Source organism: Clytia hemisphaerica, unplaced genomic scaffold (genome assembly GCF_902728285.1).
Source record: "Clytia hemisphaerica strain Z4C2 unplaced genomic scaffold, Clytia hemisphaerica genome assembly, whole genome shotgun sequence".
NCBI lineage: Eukaryota > Metazoa > Cnidaria > Hydrozoa > Leptothecata > Clytiidae > Clytia > Clytia hemisphaerica.
The window spans coordinates 209,356-231,682 of NW_027104597.1; the positions used below are offsets into that span (position 1 = coordinate 209,356).

Here is a 22,327-nt window from a genome sequence, read left to right on the forward strand (position 1 = left end):
TACTTTCCAACTGTACTTTCACGCGCTTTTAAATCATTTGTGGTGTTTAAAATTTCACAGGGAAATTCTCTTTGTCTCAAATATTTTGTCCATAATTGTAGCAACCGGCTATATCGTTTCAGGTATTAACTAATTCAAACTTGGATTTTAAGTCAGTTTTTGATTAAAAATAAATTGGTTTGATTTTGGCTTGCAGACCCTAAAACACCCAATTTCTTAGGAAAATAGGCAAAAATATTTACAAAATTGTGAAATTAAGAACATGTTAAGAACATCCGAAGGCTTCAAAAATTTTGGATGTTCTTAAAAAAAGATGTAGGTCTTCAGCGGGAGAGTAGAAGCTTTTCACATTTACAAATTTTCATAATTACACACCACGTTTTCAATCATTAATAAAATATCTGAAAAACCCGGAAATCTCAATATACAATTAGCTCTGACATTATCATCTTTTGAAGAGTTACATTTTGAATAGTTTTTTTTTAGCTTTTGCATCCACACTCAAATACCGTCGTTGTGGATGTCGGGAGCTTCTTGAAAATGATAGAGACGTTTTATAATGACCATATAATAATTACATTTTTTATAAGAACTAGTAATGTTTAGTATTTCTTATTTTTTCCAGATTTTTAGGCGGTCGAGTTTCGAAGAAGACAGGCAACTCTATTAGACTTAAATGAAGCGAGATTCTGAGATCCTGAGATCCTAAGTCTTTTTCTCCCTAATGTTAAAACTCAGAGTTTTAAAACTGTACTTTCCAACTGTACTTTCACGTGCTTTTAAATCATTTGTGGTGTTTAAAATTTCACAGGGAAATTCTCTTTGTCTCAAATATTTTGTCCATGATTGTAGCAACCGGCTATATCTTTTCAGGTATTAACTAATTCAAACTTGGATTTTAAGTCAGTTTTTGATTAAAAATAAATTGGTTTGATTTTGGCTTGCAGACCCTAAAACACCCAATTTCTTAGGAAAATAGGCAAAAATATTTACAAAATTGTGAAATTAAGAACATGTTAAGAACATCCGAAGGCTTCAAAAATTTTGGATGTTCTTAAAAAAAGATGTAGGTCTTCAGCGGGAGAGTAGAAGCTTTTCACATTTACAAATTTTCATAATTACACACCACGTTTTCAATCATTAATAAAATATCTGAAAAACCCGGAAATCTCAATATACAATTAGCTCTGACATTATCATCTTTTGAAGAGTTACATTTTGAATAGTTTTTTTTTAGCTTTTGCATCCACACTCAAATACCGTCGTTGTGGATGTTGGGAGCTTCTTGAAAATGATAGAGACGTTTTATAATGACCATATAATAATTACATTTTTTATAAGAACTAGTAAGTAATGTTTAGTATTTCTTATTTTTTCCAGATTTTTAGGCCTAAATTCACTTAAAATGTTCTTAATAATGTTCTAATCTTAATCCACTAATTCAAAAGGAGTTTAAAATAAGATTTTTTTAGCATTTTGGAAATCTGAGGCTGGTATTATTTTTAATTTGTTAATGTTTTTTTTTGCTAAAGGAAAATTAAACCTCGTGCTCTCTTGTACAAAAGTGTTCTTATAAAAGAACATGTTCTCCGATTGGGTTTTTTCTTCTTAAAAACAAACAAATTATTGGATATCTTCTAATGAATTCATCACTTGATTACCGCACATACTTGTACATTATGATATCGGGTTTTCACAGTAATTATTCAATTAACGTGACCATCACGTGATCAAAGTCAACCAATCAGATTCATTGAATGGGATTAAAAAGGAAAACATTAACGGGAAATACTGTATTTGTGTAAACAACACCTGAAGGGATATAAATAGGATTGATCCTATTTATTCTTTATTTATTCTTGACATTTATTGTATGTGCCGCTTTGGATAGCGACGTTGACGATATCTGATGCGTCTTTTGCAATAGTGATGTTTTTTTTGTGAAGTAACTACTGTATCAACCAGCAAGGTATTTTAAAAGCTTTATTTTATTTCATCGCAGTTCATCTAACTTCTGGATTTATTCTCTGTAATTTTTTTAACCCTATTGCTCTATAACCCTATAACCTCTAACTTAGGTTGGGCTTTCTTTTGAGTTAATTTTTTGGTTTTAAAACAATTATTTTGGGCTGCCTTTGTTTCAATTTTATATAGATCTTCTGCTACCACTGGAAAGGTAATTATTCTTTTCATGAGTGATTGATTTTTGTCTTCATTCTCTTCATTCTATTTACTTTTTTCATCAATTATTTCTTTTAGGATGATTACCAACTTGGTTTGCATCAGCTCTCTTTGTCTTGTTCTGGTATTATTGCCGATCTCATCAGGTAAGAATCTATTCAGCTATTAAGAAGGGAAAGTTCACGAGCGGCGGAGGAGCGGAGTAACGCCTTTTCTCTGGCGGACTGGCGGAATTCGACAAAAAATTGGACTGATTCAGTTCGGATAAACCAAGCGTAGCAAAAAATCGGTCGGAATTTCGGAATAGGGAAAAAATATCTGTTTTTTATGAGTTATTGACGGAAATCTGGGATTTCAATGAAATTTTCGGTGGCAGAATTTTTGTGCTTGAAATTGACGATGTGGCGGAATCGTATGTACCACTTTAAAAACTCCCACGTTCTAGTCAAAGATGCCATGTTAATTTGGTTGCCCTCCTTTATTAACCTACTAAGGTTCCAAATAAACCGGCCTCCTGCTTATTAATTTTTCGGAAATTTTCTTAACCCCCGAACCTTATTAGGGTCCTCCCTCCCCCCGTTTATCAATTTTTAAGAATATTTTCAGCTGTCAAAAAGAAGGCCCCCTATTTTGCCCTAAATAGCATTATTTTAGCCTATACTTATCTTATTTTTGGGTTTTCAGAAGTACGATTTCCAACCCCCCGGCAATTAGGTCCCCTCCCCGTTCATTAAAATCTCGAAAATTTTATTTGGAAGTACATGTAAAATACAGACAATTCTTGATCGTGAAATTATTGTTGATTCTATTTTCTTTATATAGCTAAGGAGGACTGTCAAGATGCATCACCTTTATGTAAACTGATTGCTACCAGATGCAACACCATATTCTCTCGTTCATGTAAGAAAACATGCGGTAGATGTAACTTGGTCGAAAACAGTAATAATCGCAGAGCTAACTTGAAAGGTAAGGAAAGGTAGTACATAACAAAACTTTTTTACTGGAAATTCACTTTGAAAATGCACACACTTTTCACCATTTTGTCATTCGTGCATTTAACACATATAATTGATATCTACGTGAGCATGACCGTTAAACAATCATTCAGAACACAAATAGTGACGATCTATTAAAATTAGTCGTTTGTTTCTTATAAAAAAACGTTTAGAAACCAAAATTTCATGCCCTTGAAATATTCTTTCATATTCAAGACTTCGTGAGCAAGAAATACATCTATCTCATCAAAAAATTGAGTAATTTTGCTAAGAACATTGATGTATCCTTATTAATAGCGATTCTTATAGATAAACATGCGTTTTTTGAGCTAAAAAATTCTTTTTTTACAAAAATCTGCTTGAGCCATCTTTTACCTACTTTCATGCAAAAAATTGGAAAAAATTAATGATCCAATGTTTCACAAAGTTTTTTAGCCGTTTTTTGGCTCAAATTTGACCAAAATTTGTTTTTCCAAAAATCGGGCTCCGACACATTCAAGGGTTTATAGTTATGCATCTTTGTGCAAAAAATCATAAAGAATGAAAGAGCTAATCTCGAGAAAAGCTAATACCTAAGTAATTGATAATGTGCTTATAAAAAATATCGAATTTGGCCAGTTTTTCTATAAAAACACGCCAAGCAACCAAAATTGCATGTTTAAACACACATATTTTTCAAAAGTAAGCCCTCGTGAGCAAAAAAAACATCTATCTCATAAAAAATTGAGTAATTTGAATAAGAACATTGTTGTATGCTTATTAATAGTGATTCTTATAGATAAACATGCGTTTTTTGAGCCAACAAATTTTTTTTGCAAAAATCTGCTTGAGCCATCTTTTACCTATGATGGTACCCTACTTTCATGCAAAAATTCAGAAAAAATTAATGATCCAATTTTTCACAAAGTACAAAAAACCCGTTTTTTAGCTGTTTTTTGGCCCCAATTTGCCCCAAAAATTTTTTTTCGAAAATCGGGCTCCACCATATTTTGGCCACCACCATTTTGCACCTTTATACCAAAAATCAAAAGATTCCTATGATTCAATCCTGAGAAAAGTTGGTAACAGACGAACGGACGGACGAACGGACGAACGGACGAACGGACGAACAAACATAGGTTAATTTATAGGACCTCCACCGGGGTAGGTCCAAAAATAAATAAGTAAATCATAATAAGAAACAAAAACAAAAATCTTGGAGAAGGAAGCTACAGTTGTTAGGTAAAAGACTAAAATAAAGCACCGCTAAACCTTCCAGTTTCGTTAAGAAATTCAACAACAGAACAAAGAATAGTTTTATTTAGAATTGAAGTCAAACTCTCATCCCCATATAATAAAAGTTTCAATAAATTCGTTTCATTAAGTATGACTGGAGGCTAATAATCAAATTGACATAGTGGTTTCTTGTGACGTAATTTTAAACCCTATACTACTTGAGGTTTAAGAAAGTGGCAAAGTCATTTACTCAATTTTAGAAGACATAACCTGGTCATAACGTTTATAAACCCTGCTCTTGTTACGTTTAGTTTCAAATAATGGATTTAAAAAGAAGCAAAGCAATCGAGGTCAAAGATTACAGCAACGAAGAGCGAGAACTAAAAACCAAAAATTGCAACAAATGATGAAAAGGAAACTTCGAGTGGAAAAACAAAGAAAAGAACAAAAAAGGAGAAGAGCTGAACAGAAACGTATTAAGAGAAAAAAACAAATTGTAAAAAATAAATTGAGAAAATTTTCGAGAGAGACAATGATATATCTACCTAGGAGACCATACGTAATAAGACGGCATAAAAAACAAACGGAAAAGCCAACTAATCCTGACGTGCCTGATCCTTCCGCCCCTGAACCCGCTCCTGAACCAGTCCCTGAACCCGCTCCTGAACCAGCCCCTGAACTTGCCCCTGAACCTGCCCCTGAAATCGCCCCTGAAACCGCCCCTGAACCCGCCCCTAATACCGGCCGTGGACTGTCGATCATCCTAATTGGTCCTGTGGAACCAACAAATCCTGATGCACCAATTGATCCTGTGGAACCAATAAACCCTGATGATAACCTAGAGGATCCAACCGTCCCTGAACTGCCGACCGGCCCTGATGCACCAATTGATCCTGTGGAACCAACAAACCCTGATGATAACCTAGAGGATCCATCCGTCCCTGGACTTCCGACCGGCCCTGATGTTCCAATTGATCCTGTGGAACCAATAAATCCTGATGTACCAATTGATCCTGTGGAACCAACAAACCCTGATGATAACCTAGAGGATCCATCCGATCCTGGACTGCCGACTGGCCCTGATGTTCCAATTGATCCTGTGGAACCAATAAACCCTGATGCACCAATTGATCCTGTGGAACCAACAAACCCTGATGATAACCTAGAAGATCCATCCTACCCTGGACTGCCGACTGGCCCTGATGTTCCAATTGATCCTGTGGAACCAATAAACCCTGATGCACCAATTGATCCTGTGGAACCAACAAACCCTGATGATAACCTAGAGGATCCATCCGTCCCTGGACTTCCGACCGGCCCTGATGTTCCAATTGATCCTGTGGAACCAATAAATCCTGATGTACCAATTGATCCTGTGGAACCAACAAACCCTGATGATAACCTAGAGGATCCATCCGATCCTGGACTTGCCGACTGGCCCTGATGTTCCCCAATTGATCCTGTGGAACCAATAAACCCTGATGCACCAATTGATCCTGTGGAACCAACAAACCCTGATGATAACCTAGAAGATCCATCCGACCCTGGACTGCCGACTGGCCCTGATGTTCCAATTGATCCTGTGGAACCAATAAACCCTGATGCACCAATTGATCCTGTGGAACCAACAAACCCTGATGATAACCTAGAGGATCCATCCGTCCCTGGACTTCCGACCGGCCCTGATGTTCCAATTGATCCTGTGGAACCAATAAACCCTGATGCACCAATTGATCCTGTGGAACCAACAAACCCTGATGATAACCTAGAGGATCCATCCGTCCCTGGACTTCCGACCGGCCCTGATGTTCCAATTGATCCTGTGGAACCAATAAACCCTGATGCACCAATTGATCCTGTGGAACCAACAAACCCTGATGATAACCTAGAGGATCCACCCGTCCCTGGACTTCCGACCGGCCCTGATGTTCCAATTGATCCTGTGGAACCAATAAATCCTGATGTACCAATTGATCCTGTGGAACCAACAAACCCTGATGATAACCTAGAGGATCCATCCGACCCTGGACTGCCGACTGGCCCTGATGTTCCAATTGATCCTGTGGAACCAATAAACCCTGATGCACCAATTGATCCTGTGGAACCAACAAACCCTGATGATAACCTAGAAGATCCATCCGATCCTGGACTGCCGACCGGCCCTGATGTTCCAATTGATCCTGTGGAACCAATAAACCCTGATGATAACCTAGAGGATCCATCCGCCCCTGGACTGCCGACCCGCCCTGATGTTCCAATTGATCCTGTGGAACCAATAAACCCTGATGCACCAATTGATCCTGTGGAACCAATAAACCCTGATGATAACCTAGAGGATCCATCCGCCCCTGGACTGCCGACCGGCCCTGATATACCAATTAGTCCTGTGGAACCAACAAATCCTGATGTACCAATTGATCCTGTGGAACCAACAAACCCTGATGATAACCTAGAGGATCCATCCGATCCTGGAGAGCCGACCGGCCCTGATGTTCCAATTGATCCTGTGGAACCAACAAACCCTGATGATAACCTAGAGGATCCATCCAACCCTGGACTGCCGACCGACCCTGATGTTCCAATTGATCCTGTGGAACCAATAAACCCTGATGCACCAATTGATCCTGTGGAACCAACAAACCCTGATGATAACCTAGAGGATCCATCCGACCCTGGACTGCCGACCGACCCTGATGTTCCAATTGATCCTGTGGAACCAATAAACCCTGATGCACCAATTGATCCTGTGGAACCAATAAACCCTGATGATAACCTAGAGGATCCATCCGCCCCTGGACTGCCGACCGGCCCTGATGTTCCAATTGGTCCTGTGGAACCAACAAATCCTGATGAGCCTAACCTAGAGGATCCATTCGATGAGCCTGACTGTGATAGCCTATCCCATCCAGAACCATCAGGAGAGAGACCAGTCGATCTACTGATAGGTAATTTTCGTTTTAATATTCGTCACATCTCATGAGACAGTAAGGATAGTATTTGCTACTATTATTTTTACTTTTAACATATAATAAGAGCACTAAAAAGGGTTTCGAGAAATTATTGATTACAACTAACCTAATTTAGAAAAGTGCTGTACAATTGCACAAAGATTATTTGGGACATTTTGACACAGAAACCTCACTAATTTGGGCTTTCTCGAGACTAGTTTTCTCGAAAATGCTAATTTTCGCAACACAAAATCTTTTTTACACGAATTGCTACTTGATTGAACCTAAGAAATTTTCTTCAAAGGCTTTAAACCTTTCTTTTGAAAAAATTAAGAAAAATCCTAAAAAAGCTAAAATTGATATCACTAGTTTTAGTACCAATGTGCTAAAAGATTTCTCAATTTTTGTCTGGTTACCACTTTTTTGGTATTTTAGTACCCTGAAGAATTGTTCAGTTATTTTGGCACACTTGAGCAAAAAGGGTAGGTGGCCACATATCAACAGCGTACGTCTGCGCTCTCATGGCGGGCGTTATGATTGAAAAAGGGCGCAAGACGGGCGACGGGTTGCAAAATTTAACTTCTCTTCACAAAAATTGAGAGACCAGTTCCTTTAGGAATATTCTATCCGACAGAAGGTCCATTTTTCAAACCTGGCAAACCTCTGTCGATCGGCCCCCACTGACTCAATATGGACATTTGAATGCACGTGTCAAACTAAAAACTTAAACCTCGTGTCAACTGGTAGTCAGAAAGTCAATGAAAGACATCTTTGGAAAAAAGTACTCAATCTTGAGATATCCCGATCGCACTTGTTTTGTTCCTTTCGGAATTTTATGCATGATATTTCTTCAAGTAATTCTTCCATAATTTTTTTTCTAGATGAGTGTTTTGAAAGACATAACATGTACCGATTTAGACATACCGACAACCTTCTTTCATGGGACCATATGTTGCAAAATTCTGCTCAATTATATGCTGAACAACTAGCACAAACGGAGGAATTTGAGCACAGTGAACAACCAGGCATAGGAGAAAATTTGTATTTTGCTTTTAATTCTGGTGGCGTGACGAGGGAAGGAAGCTGCAATCGAGCACTAGATTTATGGTAAGTATTGTTTTTTTTTTGTTTTTTTTTCTCTTCTCTTTTATCACTCAAAAGAAAAGTGGGTATACATTATCGGGGAAAAAATGTCGGGGGAAAGTGACGAACATTTTGAGGGGGTGACGAAATTTTCCCCCGACGAAAAAAAACCGACCAGATAAAACTCCGACATATTTTCCCCGATGAGTTATGTTTACAACCCCTAGAGAAAACAAAGAAAAAATCTAAAAACTCCTTTTAAAAGCAGAACGTGTCCTATAACTAAAGAGAATTAGCATGAAAAATATCCACAGAGCTGCAGTCAGGATTACGGAAACTGAAGATAAATTCCAAAGGTGCTATCCTGTGCAAATATGGATTACTACTGGGGCAAGATGAGAGATGCTAAAGAAAGGACTAGTAGTAGGGGGGCCAAGCCTAGGATTCCGTGACATTTTTTTACGACCTAGCCATTTTAAGTTTATTTCAAAGAACAGTATATTACAAGATATTTTTGAGATGGAGACGTGGATTAGGCTTGGGAAAACCTTTTGTGACCAAAATAGTGACGCAATAGGCAAAACTGCAAGGGAAAATAAGGGGTAGAAAAATAACGGATTTTCAAAAGATGGTTGGTATCATCTGAAAGAGCATGAAATTCTGAGCAAAAAAATGTATTACAGCAACTCTCTGACTAAAACACATTAAGAAATACAGCCGCTTTAAAGACCAACTAACTGTCAGTCTCTTAGTGTGATTTGACGTCAAATCTTGTCTTGATCGTACTGACGTCGGTATGTTTTCTTCTTCATCAATTTTTTTCGTTACGATTTTTAAATCTTCAGATTCAGGAATAGTTGGTCTAACAGAAAATGTATAACATACCATAGTTCTTTTGGCTACATCAGGCAGAAATCTATATTTTGTACATGACAAATATGAAAAATTCACTATGGTCAGAGCCCTTAAAAGTATCTTAATAAAAACTCCATCTCATCTGGTATTTTTCTGTATATTATATTTGATACAGGTACGATGAGATTGAAAATTATGACTTTGGATCTGGGACATCTCTTAATGGAAAGGTGATAGGACATTTTACACAAATGGTATGGATGACCACAACAAAAATCGGTATAGGAATGGCAATCAATGGAGACGGCACTAAAATCTACGTCGTTGCTCAATACTCACCTCCAGGAAATTTTATTGGTCAATACACTGAGCAAGTAAAACCATTACGATGCGCGATACCACGTCCCGCCGGGGATATAGAAAAATAGTGGACAAAAATCAAGATAAATAAAAATCTATTAAATCAGTTATCATACTATGTGTTCGATTCTCTAGTCCAAACAATAGAATCTAATGTTTCAAGGGTTAAACATATATATCACAAGAATGGACATACAATATAATATCAAACAATATATTGATAATACATTAACCTAGTACCGGCAATATGGTGTCTGCAATATATTGTCAGCTCGATTTGCAATATTCCAACAATATGGAGGATTGTTTACAGAGAGAAAATTCCTTTTTAAAATACAGCATCTGCTTTTACTTCGTACTTTACGGTCCGAAATCTATATTGTCGAATATTGCTAACCAATATATTGTGTAGTCTAAGTAGCCCTTGAGTTCTATTTTTTCCGGATGCACTGTATTCAAAAAGATATTTTTGTGGAAAGAAAGCTTGGTGATCTTTCCAGGTATTTTAATTAATATATGCTACTAATATTTTCTGCAACTGTTTATATTTGATAATTTATTGTAAAAAAAAACGAAATATCTTGTTCAAAATATTCTTGTGTATTTACTAAAAGTTTTGGTAACCGTTTGTGGAAATTATTCTCCTGGAGGGGGGCTTTTATTTTGTTCTAGTTCATCTCACAGTACGTAATCGAGGGGTACCAAACCATATTTTCAAAAAGTAAAAAAAAGTTTTAAAAAAAGTCAGAAAGTCAAAGAAAATTGAGTTAAGTTAATTTCGAGTTATGGAGTAAGGTTTATAAGTTATTGTTAACTGAAGGCATCATAAAACTTGTTAAGTTAAGGAGACAATCGAGTTATAATGGTTCGAGTGAAAGAGACTCTACTGTAGAATGCCGGCCATTTTGTAGCAATATTCAATCTTTTAAATATTTAGCTCACTCCAATCATCATACCTGGTCATGGAGGATAATAATTAATTGATCCAATCCCAATATTTAGTTCAATCCAATTCCTTTATTTGATCCAATCCTCATATTTGATGCAATCCCAATATTTAGTTCAGTGCAATCCTCATATTTGATTCAATACTCATATTTGATCCAATCTTCATATTTCATTCAATCCTTTTATTCAATCTTTTTTTCATTCGATCTTTTTTTTTCATTCGATCTTTTTTTTTCATTCAATATTTTTTATTCTTTTCAATCTTTTCGGGAAATTCTTCCTGGGGACGAGTTAGTAGACGGTAATTATTATCTCCCTAGAATAAACTTCCTCGGTGCAATAACAGAAAAGGGGCCAGTAAAACTGCGATATAAAAATCAGTCGGGTATGACGTAGTATAGAATTACTTAGTTGGTACACAACAAAATTATGTCCCGTCCGTCACACATTTTCAGTTGTAACTCAAATTTGGCTCAAGAAAACAGCCTGAAATGTTCAAATCATATACTTCCATTATAGAGTAATACTGTTACATAAAATTGACTAAAATTTAGAAAGCCAAATTTAAAATTGAGTGGATAAAAGACGAGCATATGCGTGACGTCCCGTCCGTCACTAATTTTTGCTAATATTTCAAAGACAAAACAAAGTATCAAAAAATCCACGAAAACTCAAGTTCTAGTACCTAACACATCTACTTCTATGGCAATTTGAAGACAGTTTGTCCTGTGGTACAGATTTGGTGCAATTCACCCCGTTGTTTCAACGTTCATCTAACGTTATATAGACGTGTGAGCGTTAGATAAACGTTGAAACAACGTTGTGTGGGTACAGATAGTTGACGGCGGACAACAACTCAAGACTGGCTGATTGCCAAACGATCTACTTCAAACGACATCTGCAGCCTCTTCTTCCACAGCTAGGACTCTAGCTTGCGCAGTCTTCAAATGCAGTTTCCGCAATGATGGCTGCAAGCTCGCGTAAATGGAACTTTTAGCAGATTAAATCAGTCTGAAAGACTTAGAGCGCCTGGTGGTGGTGGAACAACTGCTGGGAAAGGATCTGGTGGTAATGGTGTTGGCCCTACGCATGGACGTGGCAGAGGTTGGGACGTGGTCGTGGGGCTGAACGTTAACATCAGAGATAATAATCACCCCTCTACTAACTCGTCCCCGGGAAAATTTAATAAAATTAAAATTGAATAAAATATCAGGATTGGATCGAACTAAATATGGGAATTGGATTGAACTAAATATGATGATTGAATCAAATATGAGGATTGAATTGAACTAAATAATCAAAAGATTGAATATTGCTACAGAATGGCCGGCATACTAGTACTGTAGGTGAAATTCTTTATATCGATAACCTGGCTAGTTTTGGCGCCATCTGAACAGTGAAATGGAGAAAAGGAAAAACATTCTTCGTATCCCACTGTCTTGTAACCAAAGCTAATTAAGCTAACCTTTTTATTCCCTTTTCACAAAAGTTGAAAATGAAGAAAATCTGCTGTTTTATTCTGGAATCAATCTATTCTTCGATACTTCTTTTATAAGAATTAGAAAAATTTGCAGTTGTTATTCGTGGTTAACAACATTCCCAAAGCAGGTCTTGAAGTAATCATATTGTTTGCCAATTCTGTGATCTAAGGCTGCGATTGTTCTTAATTTGTTCTTAGGTTTTGGCACTAAATAAAGCCACAAGTTATTATAGAATTATCCTCGTAAGAAAGTGTGTACATTTGGTTTTTATCGCCAATAATAATTTCTCCAGCAGATTTTCCAATTTCCAATTTCACAATCATAAAAGAGAGGTGGCTAACTAATATATAGACTTTCCTAATTTTAATATAGTTTGTTCATTTGTTCATCAAAATTTACAACTATTTACAACTATCTGAAGAAAGACATTAAGAAATGAAATTAAATAAAAAAAAAATGAAAAAAGAACCTTCAATAATTCAAAATAATAAAATATTTTGGAATGGTTTTCAATTCTACAGACGTCCCATATGTCCCTAGTGAGACTAATTATAAAAGAAGCTTTTCGATGAGTGTTTGGGGGTAAAATTTCATGATTTTCCTGGCGTGAATAAATCTGCTTTGGTAAGTTTGATAAGTTGCTACTCTCTTGTCTCACAGTCCTGGTGGAACATCCTCCCACAGTGATGTGAAAATTTCTGTTGAATTCCCTTTATGTGGGATAGAAAAATATTGGGATAGAAGTTCCATTCTTCTCAGGTTGAAAAGTCCAGTGGGGATGGTTGTGGTGTGCAACTTTTCCATTGAATTTTAAATGGTGAGGAAAACAAAGTCAAATTTTCAAGTGAGGCGGGGGTCCTAAGTAAGTAAGTAAGTCTGCGACCGCAGTCGGAGGCGACCCGAAGGCTCCTCTTTCGATAGCTATCTACCCGAAGGTAGGGGAGGGCGCCACTCTTTCTCCCTGGATTTCTCCACTTACCCTTGATCTTTCTCTTAGTTCCTGAGCATCAAGCAGAGAGACATCAAGTACCATTTTGGGAATCTTTGGTATGACCCGGCTGGGGGTTGAACCTACAGCCTTGCGAACCGTAGTCGGATGCTCTACCACTGTACTACGGTCCTACCGGGTCTGTGACACAAGGGGTGTATAAAAGAAATTAGATGCAAGTAAATTAAAAGCATGGTCTGTAGCCATACACGTTTTCTTTTAATAAGAACATCCAAATTTTTTTAAGCCTTCATGTTCTTAACTTGTTCTTATTTTCGCCATTTTTGAGTATTTTTGTCCATTTTCCTAAAAATTGGGTGTTTTAGAGTCCGCAAAGCCTTACAATGTTCTTAACTTCTTCTTAAGATTTTGGCTATCAAAGCCAAATGTTCTTATATAGTTTGTTCTTATAAAAAAACATGTACTCTTAATAAAGTTGTAGAATTTTTTCGTTCGATTTTTTTTATAGATTCGTGTAAGCTTTTTTGTAGTGCAAAAAAGAATATGATTAATATTTTGCGGGTACGTGGAGAAGGGCGGGGGCGTACCGAAACTTACAGAATTGCGACACAAAAAATTCTGTTTCACTTAAATAGTCCAATATTTAATTAACAATTCTTCTTTCACTTTGCAAAGCAAAAACTAAGCAAACAGTAATGAAATTCGATTGCTAATCGAATCTAATCGATAATAATCGATCTGATTAGTATTCGATTTACCCATCATTCCCTCCAACCGTGAAATGGCATATGTACGGGATACTCGAAGAAGTCAGTTATCAGAAAATACAAAAGTCCTTGTAAGACGATGATAAATGTTAAGTGGATCAGAGAGTCTTTCGGCGAAAGGAAAATGGACTCGATGTACCTCACAAAGCAGGTTTCAAATGGATTAAAAACTTTGGCAGAATTGAATGTGTGTGTTGATTTTATTGCCAAAGGTCTTCTTAAACATGACATCACCCATGTATAAAAAAGCACTATCATCGAGACGCCCGAAAGAAGTTTGGAATACCATCTACCGGATTTTAAATCCAAACCCAAAGAGTATCGACGCTGACCCAAACGCACTTAATGAACATTATAACACAACCGCAGTAAGGCTACTTAACTCTGTACCTAAGCCTGAAGAAACGTTGCGAAACTTGATTGATACACTTCCTGATAATCCGAACACATTCATTTTCTCTAAAACCACCTACTCGGGCGTAAGAAAAGCAATCCTCTCACTCCGTAATGATTGCTCCACCGGACAAGATAAGATACCTTCGAAATTCTTAAAACTTTGTATTAACGAAATCACCAGTCCAATTTGTCACATAATAAACACTGCAATCGAGGAGAACGTTTTTCCAAACCAATGGAAAATCTCGAAGATCACGCCTATTCCTAAAGTCGATGAACCAAGTGAACCGTCAGATTACCGACCGATATCCATTCTCCCAATCCTTTCAAAAGTATACGAAAGAATTCTAATGCTTCAAATGGTCGATCACATCGAATCCCGTAAACTTCTATCCAACCATCAATCTGGATTTCGAAAAGGACACTGTACGATCACAACATGTATGAAAATCAAGAGTGATATCATCAAAGCGATGGATAGTGGTGAAGTCACTCTTTCTGTGATGGCCGATTTCTCGAAAGCATTTGACACAGTCGATTTCGAAATAATGATTGAGAAACTTCATAAACTTAACTTTTCAAAGTCTGCATTGCTACTAATGGCAAGTTACCTATCAAACCGTCTACAATTCGTACAGATCAATGACAAGGAATCGAACAGACTTACCGTACTAAATGGTGTTCCCCAAGGAAGTATCCTCGGCCCTGTTCTATTTAATATCTACGTTCATGACATGTCAATAAATACTGATGCGGAGTGTATGCAATATGCAGACGACACCAGCCTGTATCGTCATACAAGACCCCAACACCTCGTAGAGTGCACTGAAAAAATCGACAACGACATCAAAGATCTCCAGAGATGGTCGAAAACCCAGAATCTTCTATTCAATTCGAAAAAGACGAAAACCGTGCTATTCTCGACACAACAAATGGCCAGACGACACCAGTTTGAATACGAGATAAAATCGCTTGACGAAAAAACCATCGAACGTGTCAAAACATTCAAACTCCTCGGTATAACGTTTAGTGAGGATATGAAATGGAACGCTCATATAAAAAAAGCCACGTCTAAAGCATATGGTACACTCAAGTCACTTTGTCGTATCAAGCGCTACCTACCTTACCATCTACGGAAGCAGCTTGCAGAATCGCTTGTATTGAGCCAGCTCGACTACGGCAATGCTCTTTTCATCAACGCACCATCCTACCTCATCCAGCAGATGCAGCGGATACAAAACGCAACCGCCAGTTTCGTGAGAGGCCGCTACTCAAACGTATCAGACGTGATCTCGCTGAAATGGCTACCAATACGCGAGAGAGCAGAATTTAGCATGGCTAAACTTGCATGGAAATCCATTAACTCTAATAACTGGCCAACTTTCCTTCCGACGGAAAAAATGACACCTCGAGAAGGTTTGAGAAACCCTGTTCACGCTGGCACAATGTTGGCATGTCCGAATATTATTATGGGTAGTTTTGAATACGACTCTTCGCGTATATTCAATGGACTTCCCCAAAAATGTCGGGATGAATTAGATTATAACATATTTTGTAGTGAAACTAAAAGGCATTTTTTGGATCAAGGTCTAGCTAGGAGCCTTGTATGAATTTAAAGTATTTTCATGTCTTGAATCTCAAAGTCCAGCTATTTCCTTGGGATTTTACTCTGCTCATGACTTGATTCCAATTTAACAATAACTATCCTTTTGATAACATAATAGACTTGCGAGAGTTTTAACCTTGTGATAACCAACTCTGCTATTCTTTACGATCGTCAACTATATAACAACATACTTTCTCACTTTTAATAAATATTTCATTATTTAGTATTTTTTTTTTATATTGCTTATCGTTTTTAGCTGGGACGTTGCCACATCTAACTCCAAATCCTTTAACGCCTTGTATCTCTTAGTCATTTTCCATCGTATTGATTAACTTATCCCTATTCCGTAGCCAGTAGCAGTAGTTACACTCCGGTCATTATTCTTTAGAGCAACTATCCCCTATTTGTTTAATTATTTGATTTTAATTAGTTTTGAGTTATTCTAATGACATTTTATATATTTACTACTCCTGGACATTCTGCAATTCCAAGTCATACTCTTGTGTCACTCTTACATCCCTCGTCAATCGTATTTACTCTACTAATTTCCTAGATCTAACAGCCTACCTAGCGTCCAGGTCTGGTCGTACTTTATTTTACTGTCCATGGAGGAATTAGTTCTATTAGTTGTTATCAATAGTTGTATCAATTTTGTAGTATTTTATAGCTTAATCTAAATTCAAACTTTGGTTTTACACCGGTCTTGCACAAGCCACTAGCACTACGTTCACTCAGTCTACTTTTGCCAAGCTCATATTACTCTACAACGGTATTTGATCGAACGTACTTGGCTTTACCAACTTTTAGCCTTCTAGTCTCTAGTTACAACCAGTCTCAGTATTTTTAATGAACATCACATTTTTTATACGCTACATATATATTTATCATACTCAATTTCCAGGCGAAGAGCCAATTGTAAAACTTTGGAGATACTGTGAAATATATCGTTATTATTATTATTATTATTATTATTATTAACTACAAAAACGAGTGTAAACTTGTAAGTTCGACCTGAGTTTGTAGTTACGAGTAAGCTTGTACACACCTCACAAACACCTCTTGAGACTTTCATAATCTTGGAGAAACCTTTTTTAAGTGTTTTATGTGTAAGTTATGAGAAAGGGCCTCTTAAAAGAAAAAGCATGGCTTTTCGATCAAATTATGAGGAATGATTTTTTGAGATGCCATATATTTCGCAACACAAATCTCAAAAATAAGTTCACTACGAATCGTACGAAATGAGGTCATCCACTATCTGTAATTCGTGATTAATAATTTAGACAGGAGTCCCATCCAGTATTTTTTTCAATCTGATGTATACATGGCGGACTCGAACGTTATTCCAAAAAAAAAAAGACTGATGTAAATTTGAATAGCATGGATTCCTAGGCTATGATTAATTGTGACCTATCTGCCCTGATGAAAAGAGCGTTCCCGATTGGCAAATGGTCCAAGTTTTTTTTGTACCTAGAGACCCAAAGGCGGAACGAAAAAAAAAACAAAAACAGAAAGAAGCATTTAGAGAACTTTCATGGTCCTAAGACAGAATTTCAATAAGTTGAATTTTTCATAATGAAACAACAAAATATCCTGAGACATCTAGATTAAGATCGTTATCACTTTTGTGGACGCTGTTTTTTTTTTGAAAAAGTTGACATGACATAAAAGCTTGTAGCATGAGAGTTTGGTACCATTGGTACCACACTTTGGTACCATTGGAAAGCTATTCCATAATCTTTTCTAAGCACTTTGTTCATGCCCCTTAAAATCTGCTAATGTTCAAGAGCTTTGTCAAAAGTCTTGGACTTATCTGGGTGAAAACAGGAGAAAGTCTTACCACAGCATTTGTCATATTTGGAATCGCTTCTCTTGATGCAAAATCACGTTGTCGATAGAGGAACACTCTTGCCTCCTGAAAAATTGATAAAGATGAATAGTCAAATCTCAAAAAAAATATTTTCAGACTTTTTTTCATCCGTTTTCCTTCTCTTTCCCTAGGGGTTTTGGCGGGTCAAGTTTGGAATTTCAAATATTTTCGTGAGATACTTTCGCGAGAACTAATTTTCGCAAAAATGTCCAAGCGATATGATTTAAAATACCAAATAAGTCATATCTTAAATATGTGGTGTGAAACCTTGGGCCAATCCGGAATTTTATTCGTGTGACAAACATTTATTTCAAGGTAAACAGAGTCCATGTCCAGTTGAATTAAAAGACGATTTGCTATCTTCTAATGTAACAGACTCAGTGGAAAGGTCGTCCAAAGAGTATTATACATTTTGAGACAGGTTTGTATTAGAGTGTAGGGGTTTGAAGGTACTAGCCCCCTTTCTTTAGATCCTGTAAAATTGTGTATAAGGTCCAATGCTCGACCCAATCCCCTTTCATTGACTAATAATCGCCATTGAAGGGGACATTGAACTACTAGTTAAAAGTTCTCATTGAATGTTTATTTTCAGAAAGCTCTAAAGAAAAATATCATAAAGAAAATCTCCGACTTATAAATGTCAAAAATCTAATTTAATAATAAAAATAAGCTGAGTGATAGCAAATCATATCAGATGACGGAGCTGTCAAAAATGACAAAATATTTTGGGCTTAAGAAACCGAAAAGACGACTTTCTTGAGTTAGAAACGTGATATACCAGTATTCAGCTGACCAGTTATTCAATCATGAGATATTTAATATGCAAGAAAAAAAAATTCCACTTTCATTTTCAAATCAATTTTGACGGTATTAACCCTTTTTTTACATATTGTCCGCTTTGTGAGTGAAACTAAGGTACCATCTTTGAGAGGCCACACCTCCGAGAATCAAAGATTTTTTATAAACTTTGAGCAGGAAAAGCTTTTAGGGTTTATGGCCGGGGGAGTAGGTTTGCGAAATTTTAGAGGGAATCGAGGGAAAAAACCGAAATTTTGTCAATTTTGGGACCATTGCCGGGACTTTTCTCCTAAAATTTAGCCTTTTTTAGGCGATAAAAATTGGAGTTTTTAGGTTTTTGTAACCCATAGGGTGACTGAAATTAGATATTGTGATTTTTACAAACCTTAGAGGTACTTTGAAGGTCCAAAAGGCACCCTTATGGGCGGCACATACCCGTATCTTCCATTTGCTTAAGCTTTCCCCCAGAGTCTCAGGCTTTCAAAGTTATTACTATATTTGTGTATTACTGGTCAAACATGATGGCATAACGACCATGCCACGTTTTTTTCTTCTGCGCAGTTTAACAAATAAGGAATTTTGGTTGATGGGAAGACTGGCTGTTTATTTCTCATTTTTAACCCGAAAATTCCCAATGGGTTCGGGTATGATGAGCGAATCTTAATCCAAGAAAACTGAATAAAGACAAGTTCGTGTTGTATTGCATGATGGGAATATTATGACGTCACAAAATCATCATCTCAAAGGATCTGTCAAAATATAATCAACTTTATGTTGACTAAAAAAATACTAACACCAAGAAGAAAAAACACTCAATTTGAGAAAGAGGTTTAAAATTAAATTTGCTTCGTCTAAAACGGCCAAAAATCAAATCATTACAAAAAGATTAAGAAATGGAGGAAAATTCGTCAAAGATGACATCATTATTCACGTTTTTTTACAAGAACATCCAAAATTTTTGAAGCTGTGAGATGTTCTTAGCTTTTTGAGTTTTAAGCCTAAAAAGCATGTCTTAACTTTTCCTTTTTCTTCCCCATTTTGTGGGTATTTTTATCCATTTTCCTAAGAAATTGGGTGTTTTAGAGTCCTTGAAGCCTTAAAACGTTCGTAACTTGTTCTTATAATTTCTTGCCCATCGAAGCCTTATATTATTGTACAGTTTGTTCTTATAAGAAAGTGTATTCTTAAAATTTTTGTATTCAAAATTCGTAAACATAAGTGGTAAACGCCTCTCGGGTGGAAATTGGCAGCCAAGAAAAAAGTACGGTGTATGCATACCAGGCTCTGTTCCAAAGCAAAAGACTCTGATTCTTATAGATCGCGTTCAAAATAGAATACAGGCGTAAACAGTGTGTTTGACACTCCTTATTATTGTCTGTGAAAATATTGTTAGAAAATCTCAACAAGTGACTTCGCAGACACACTGGTTAGTTACAGGATATCGTATGAGATGTCGTGACGAAAAATTGTAGTATCTCTACAGTTGGAACACGTACACCAAATTGTTGATATGGTTTGAATGAATGGTGTTGCAGAAGTTTTCCTTTTTTGCTAGGTCGGCGAATGAAAAAAAGATTAAATTCCAGCAAATCCTGGTTTTATTTTCGCATCAAATACATTGTATTCATCCTCGAATCCTAGGGTAGAGGTGTTGCCAACCTTAAGGGTGCCTTTTTTGGGCATGTTCCCAGGCTTTGCATGTTTTTATAATGTTCTTTGTTCCTAAATTTCAAACTAAATGTTCTCATAAACTGTGTTCTGATAAAAAAGAAGTGTGTCGATCTAAAGTAATTGCAAAAGCATAGCATGTTCTGACAAAGTTTTTAACGAATCAAAAGCTCTACACACCAGTAAGGACTGTATGACCTGTCGCATAAAACACGTTTACTTTCATCTCCAGCTATGGCCTTTATTTCTTGTATAAGCTTAAAACATATCCACCACTGTTAGAAAACGGGGTTCAATTTAAATCAATTGAAAATGTAATTCAGCAGGTACACGTTTTTTTATAAGAACATCCAAAATTTTTAAAGCCTTGGGATGTTCTTAACTTTTTGAGTTTTAGGCCTAAAAATGTTCCTAATCTCACCATTTTATGAGTATTTTGGTCCATTTTCGTTAAAAATTGGGTGTTTTAGTACCCACAAAGTCTAAAAATGTTCTTAACTTGTTCTTAAGATTTTGGCTATCAAAGCCTTATGTTCTTATATAGTTTGTTCTTATAAAAAATGAGTATTGAATTTTGCCGATAGAAATCATTGAAAGAATATCACAATAGGTGACATAATATGTAACGGTTGCCAATTTACTCCAGACAAAAACCATTTATAACTGTCACAGTCAAGGGGCCAGTCAATACATCAGCGAGATTATTTTTTATTTCCAAATACAAATGGGGTGTTTCCATCTGACAAAAAGGAAATGTATTATCATTACGTGACTTTTCTATTTACGGGAAAGCTGACGTCATTACAGGATAATATACCAATACAGTGAAGTCTCTGTAACTCGAACACGCACGGGGAAATTGAAATTTGTTCGAGTTATGGAAATTTTGAGCTCTGGAAACTGGTTTATAACCTTATAAGGCTTTGTTGTAACTAAGGGAACGAGAAAACTTGTTCGAATTAAGGACACATTCGAGTTCTGGAGACTGTCTAACATTGTGAAAAAAATATGAGAAACAAAGTCTCGACGACATCCTACCTGAATTTTTTTTACATTCACAGAAGATGTCTTTCAAATCCTAGACTGGCACGCCAGTTGGGCTTGAATGATTCAATGTGGGAAAAGTGAGCATATGATTTAGGTAAAAGTAGGAAGACAATTTGTTGGTAAGAGAGGTTGAAAGCTAACCCTCTTACCAACTCTTCCTACACAGCTCCAATTTATAACAAACGCCCTATGATATGATTAATTAACAGACTAGTTTGCTAGTCTATTCAAATCCAAACTCAATACAACGGTATAGATGATACATGGTACAGAGGACTGGAGATATCATTTGGTTTATATTTTGAGCCTGGGTTGTCTATAGATTCCCCTCTTTCAGGTCCAAGAAAGGTGGTATCCGGGAGCATCAAAATAAATATTTGATAGCCTATCCAGGCCAGTGCTAGTCCTATAGAATTCAAAGTGAGAAAGAATTTAGATAAAAATAAGTACTACTGATGGAAAGATAATTTTATGTAAATTAACAAAATCCACCCGGCGTCTTTTACTTTAAGCAAAAATTAGTACGGCGATACGTCTCCTCCACCCCTAACCTACGTTTTCCTAGGAAGGTGTAAATTACAAGAGATTCAATTGTGAATCTAGGCACGACACATCTCCATAAAAGAACACATAAAGAACATAGGCAGTTTTAGACCATGTCGAACTTATCAGAGAAAGAGATTTGTAATTGTAATTTCACAGGTTTCCGACGGTGATTTGTGGGTGACATGGTACGAGATTGCTAAATTTAAAATCTAAGGAGAACGGGGAGAGATCTAACGATAGACCACCCTCTGTCTTTAAACGGGTGATTAACTCAAGAAAGAAAGGAGAATAGAAGTAAGAAAGAAATGGAAAGCATCACGCAGCTATCAACGGAGATAAATCACACGTTAGCACAAAAAAAATAAATACAACCTTTGATACAGAACTATCCTAGTGCGTTTTTTAGTTCTGAAAAAAATCTCCATAGTTCTCTCTTGATTCAGTGGATATAAAGAACAGCAGGGTTGATTAGTGTAAAATGGAACGGGGCATTTAAAAAGGAGACCTCTCCTTTTTTCTCTGCTATTCTGTCGGTTGATGGATTTTGGTTTAGTTTTACGTAAGATGGTATCGACGGTTTATGTAGCTGCTGGAAAATGAAGGAATCTGATATAACG

The 22,327-nt window shown here is 36.6% G+C and overlaps 2 protein-coding genes across 2 annotated transcripts; both read left to right on the plus strand.

The window, feature by feature from the left end:
• The first annotated feature begins 1,871 nt into the window (after window positions 1-1,871).
• Window positions 1,872-5,835, plus strand: LOC136824077 (sporozoite surface protein 2-like). The gene is made up of 4 exons (XM_067080240.1): window positions 1,872-1,969; window positions 2,260-2,327; window positions 3,004-3,147; window positions 4,703-5,835. The coding sequence occupies exons 2-4, from the start codon at window positions 2,261-2,263 to the stop codon at window positions 5,833-5,835; spliced, it is 1,344 nt and encodes a 447-aa protein (XP_066936341.1). The 5' UTR covers window positions 1,872-1,969; window position 2,260.
• Window positions 5,836-5,844: 9 nt separating this feature from the next.
• On the plus strand, window positions 5,845-9,981 carry LOC136824079 (sporozoite surface protein 2-like; the record flags this gene model as incomplete). The annotated part of the gene is made up of 3 exons (XM_067080241.1): window positions 5,845-7,336; window positions 8,221-8,446; window positions 9,453-9,981. Coding segments are annotated over 3 exons (1,971 nt in total), but the record flags the coding sequence as incomplete, so codon positions are not given.
• Window positions 9,982-22,327: the final 12,346 nt, after the last annotated feature.

Coding starts and splice junctions, on each gene's coding strand:
- LOC136824077 (XM_067080240.1), top strand. CDS start 2,261: ATGATTACCAACTTGGTTTGCATCAGCTCTCTTTGTCTTGTTCTGGTA. Junction 2,328..3,003: donor ATTATTGCCGATCTCATCAG/GTAAGAATCTAT, acceptor TTCTTTATATAG/CTAAGGAGGACTGTCAAGAT. Junction 3,148..4,702: donor TCGCAGAGCTAACTTGAAAG/GTAAGGAAAGGT, acceptor TGTTACGTTTAG/TTTCAAATAATGGATTTAAA.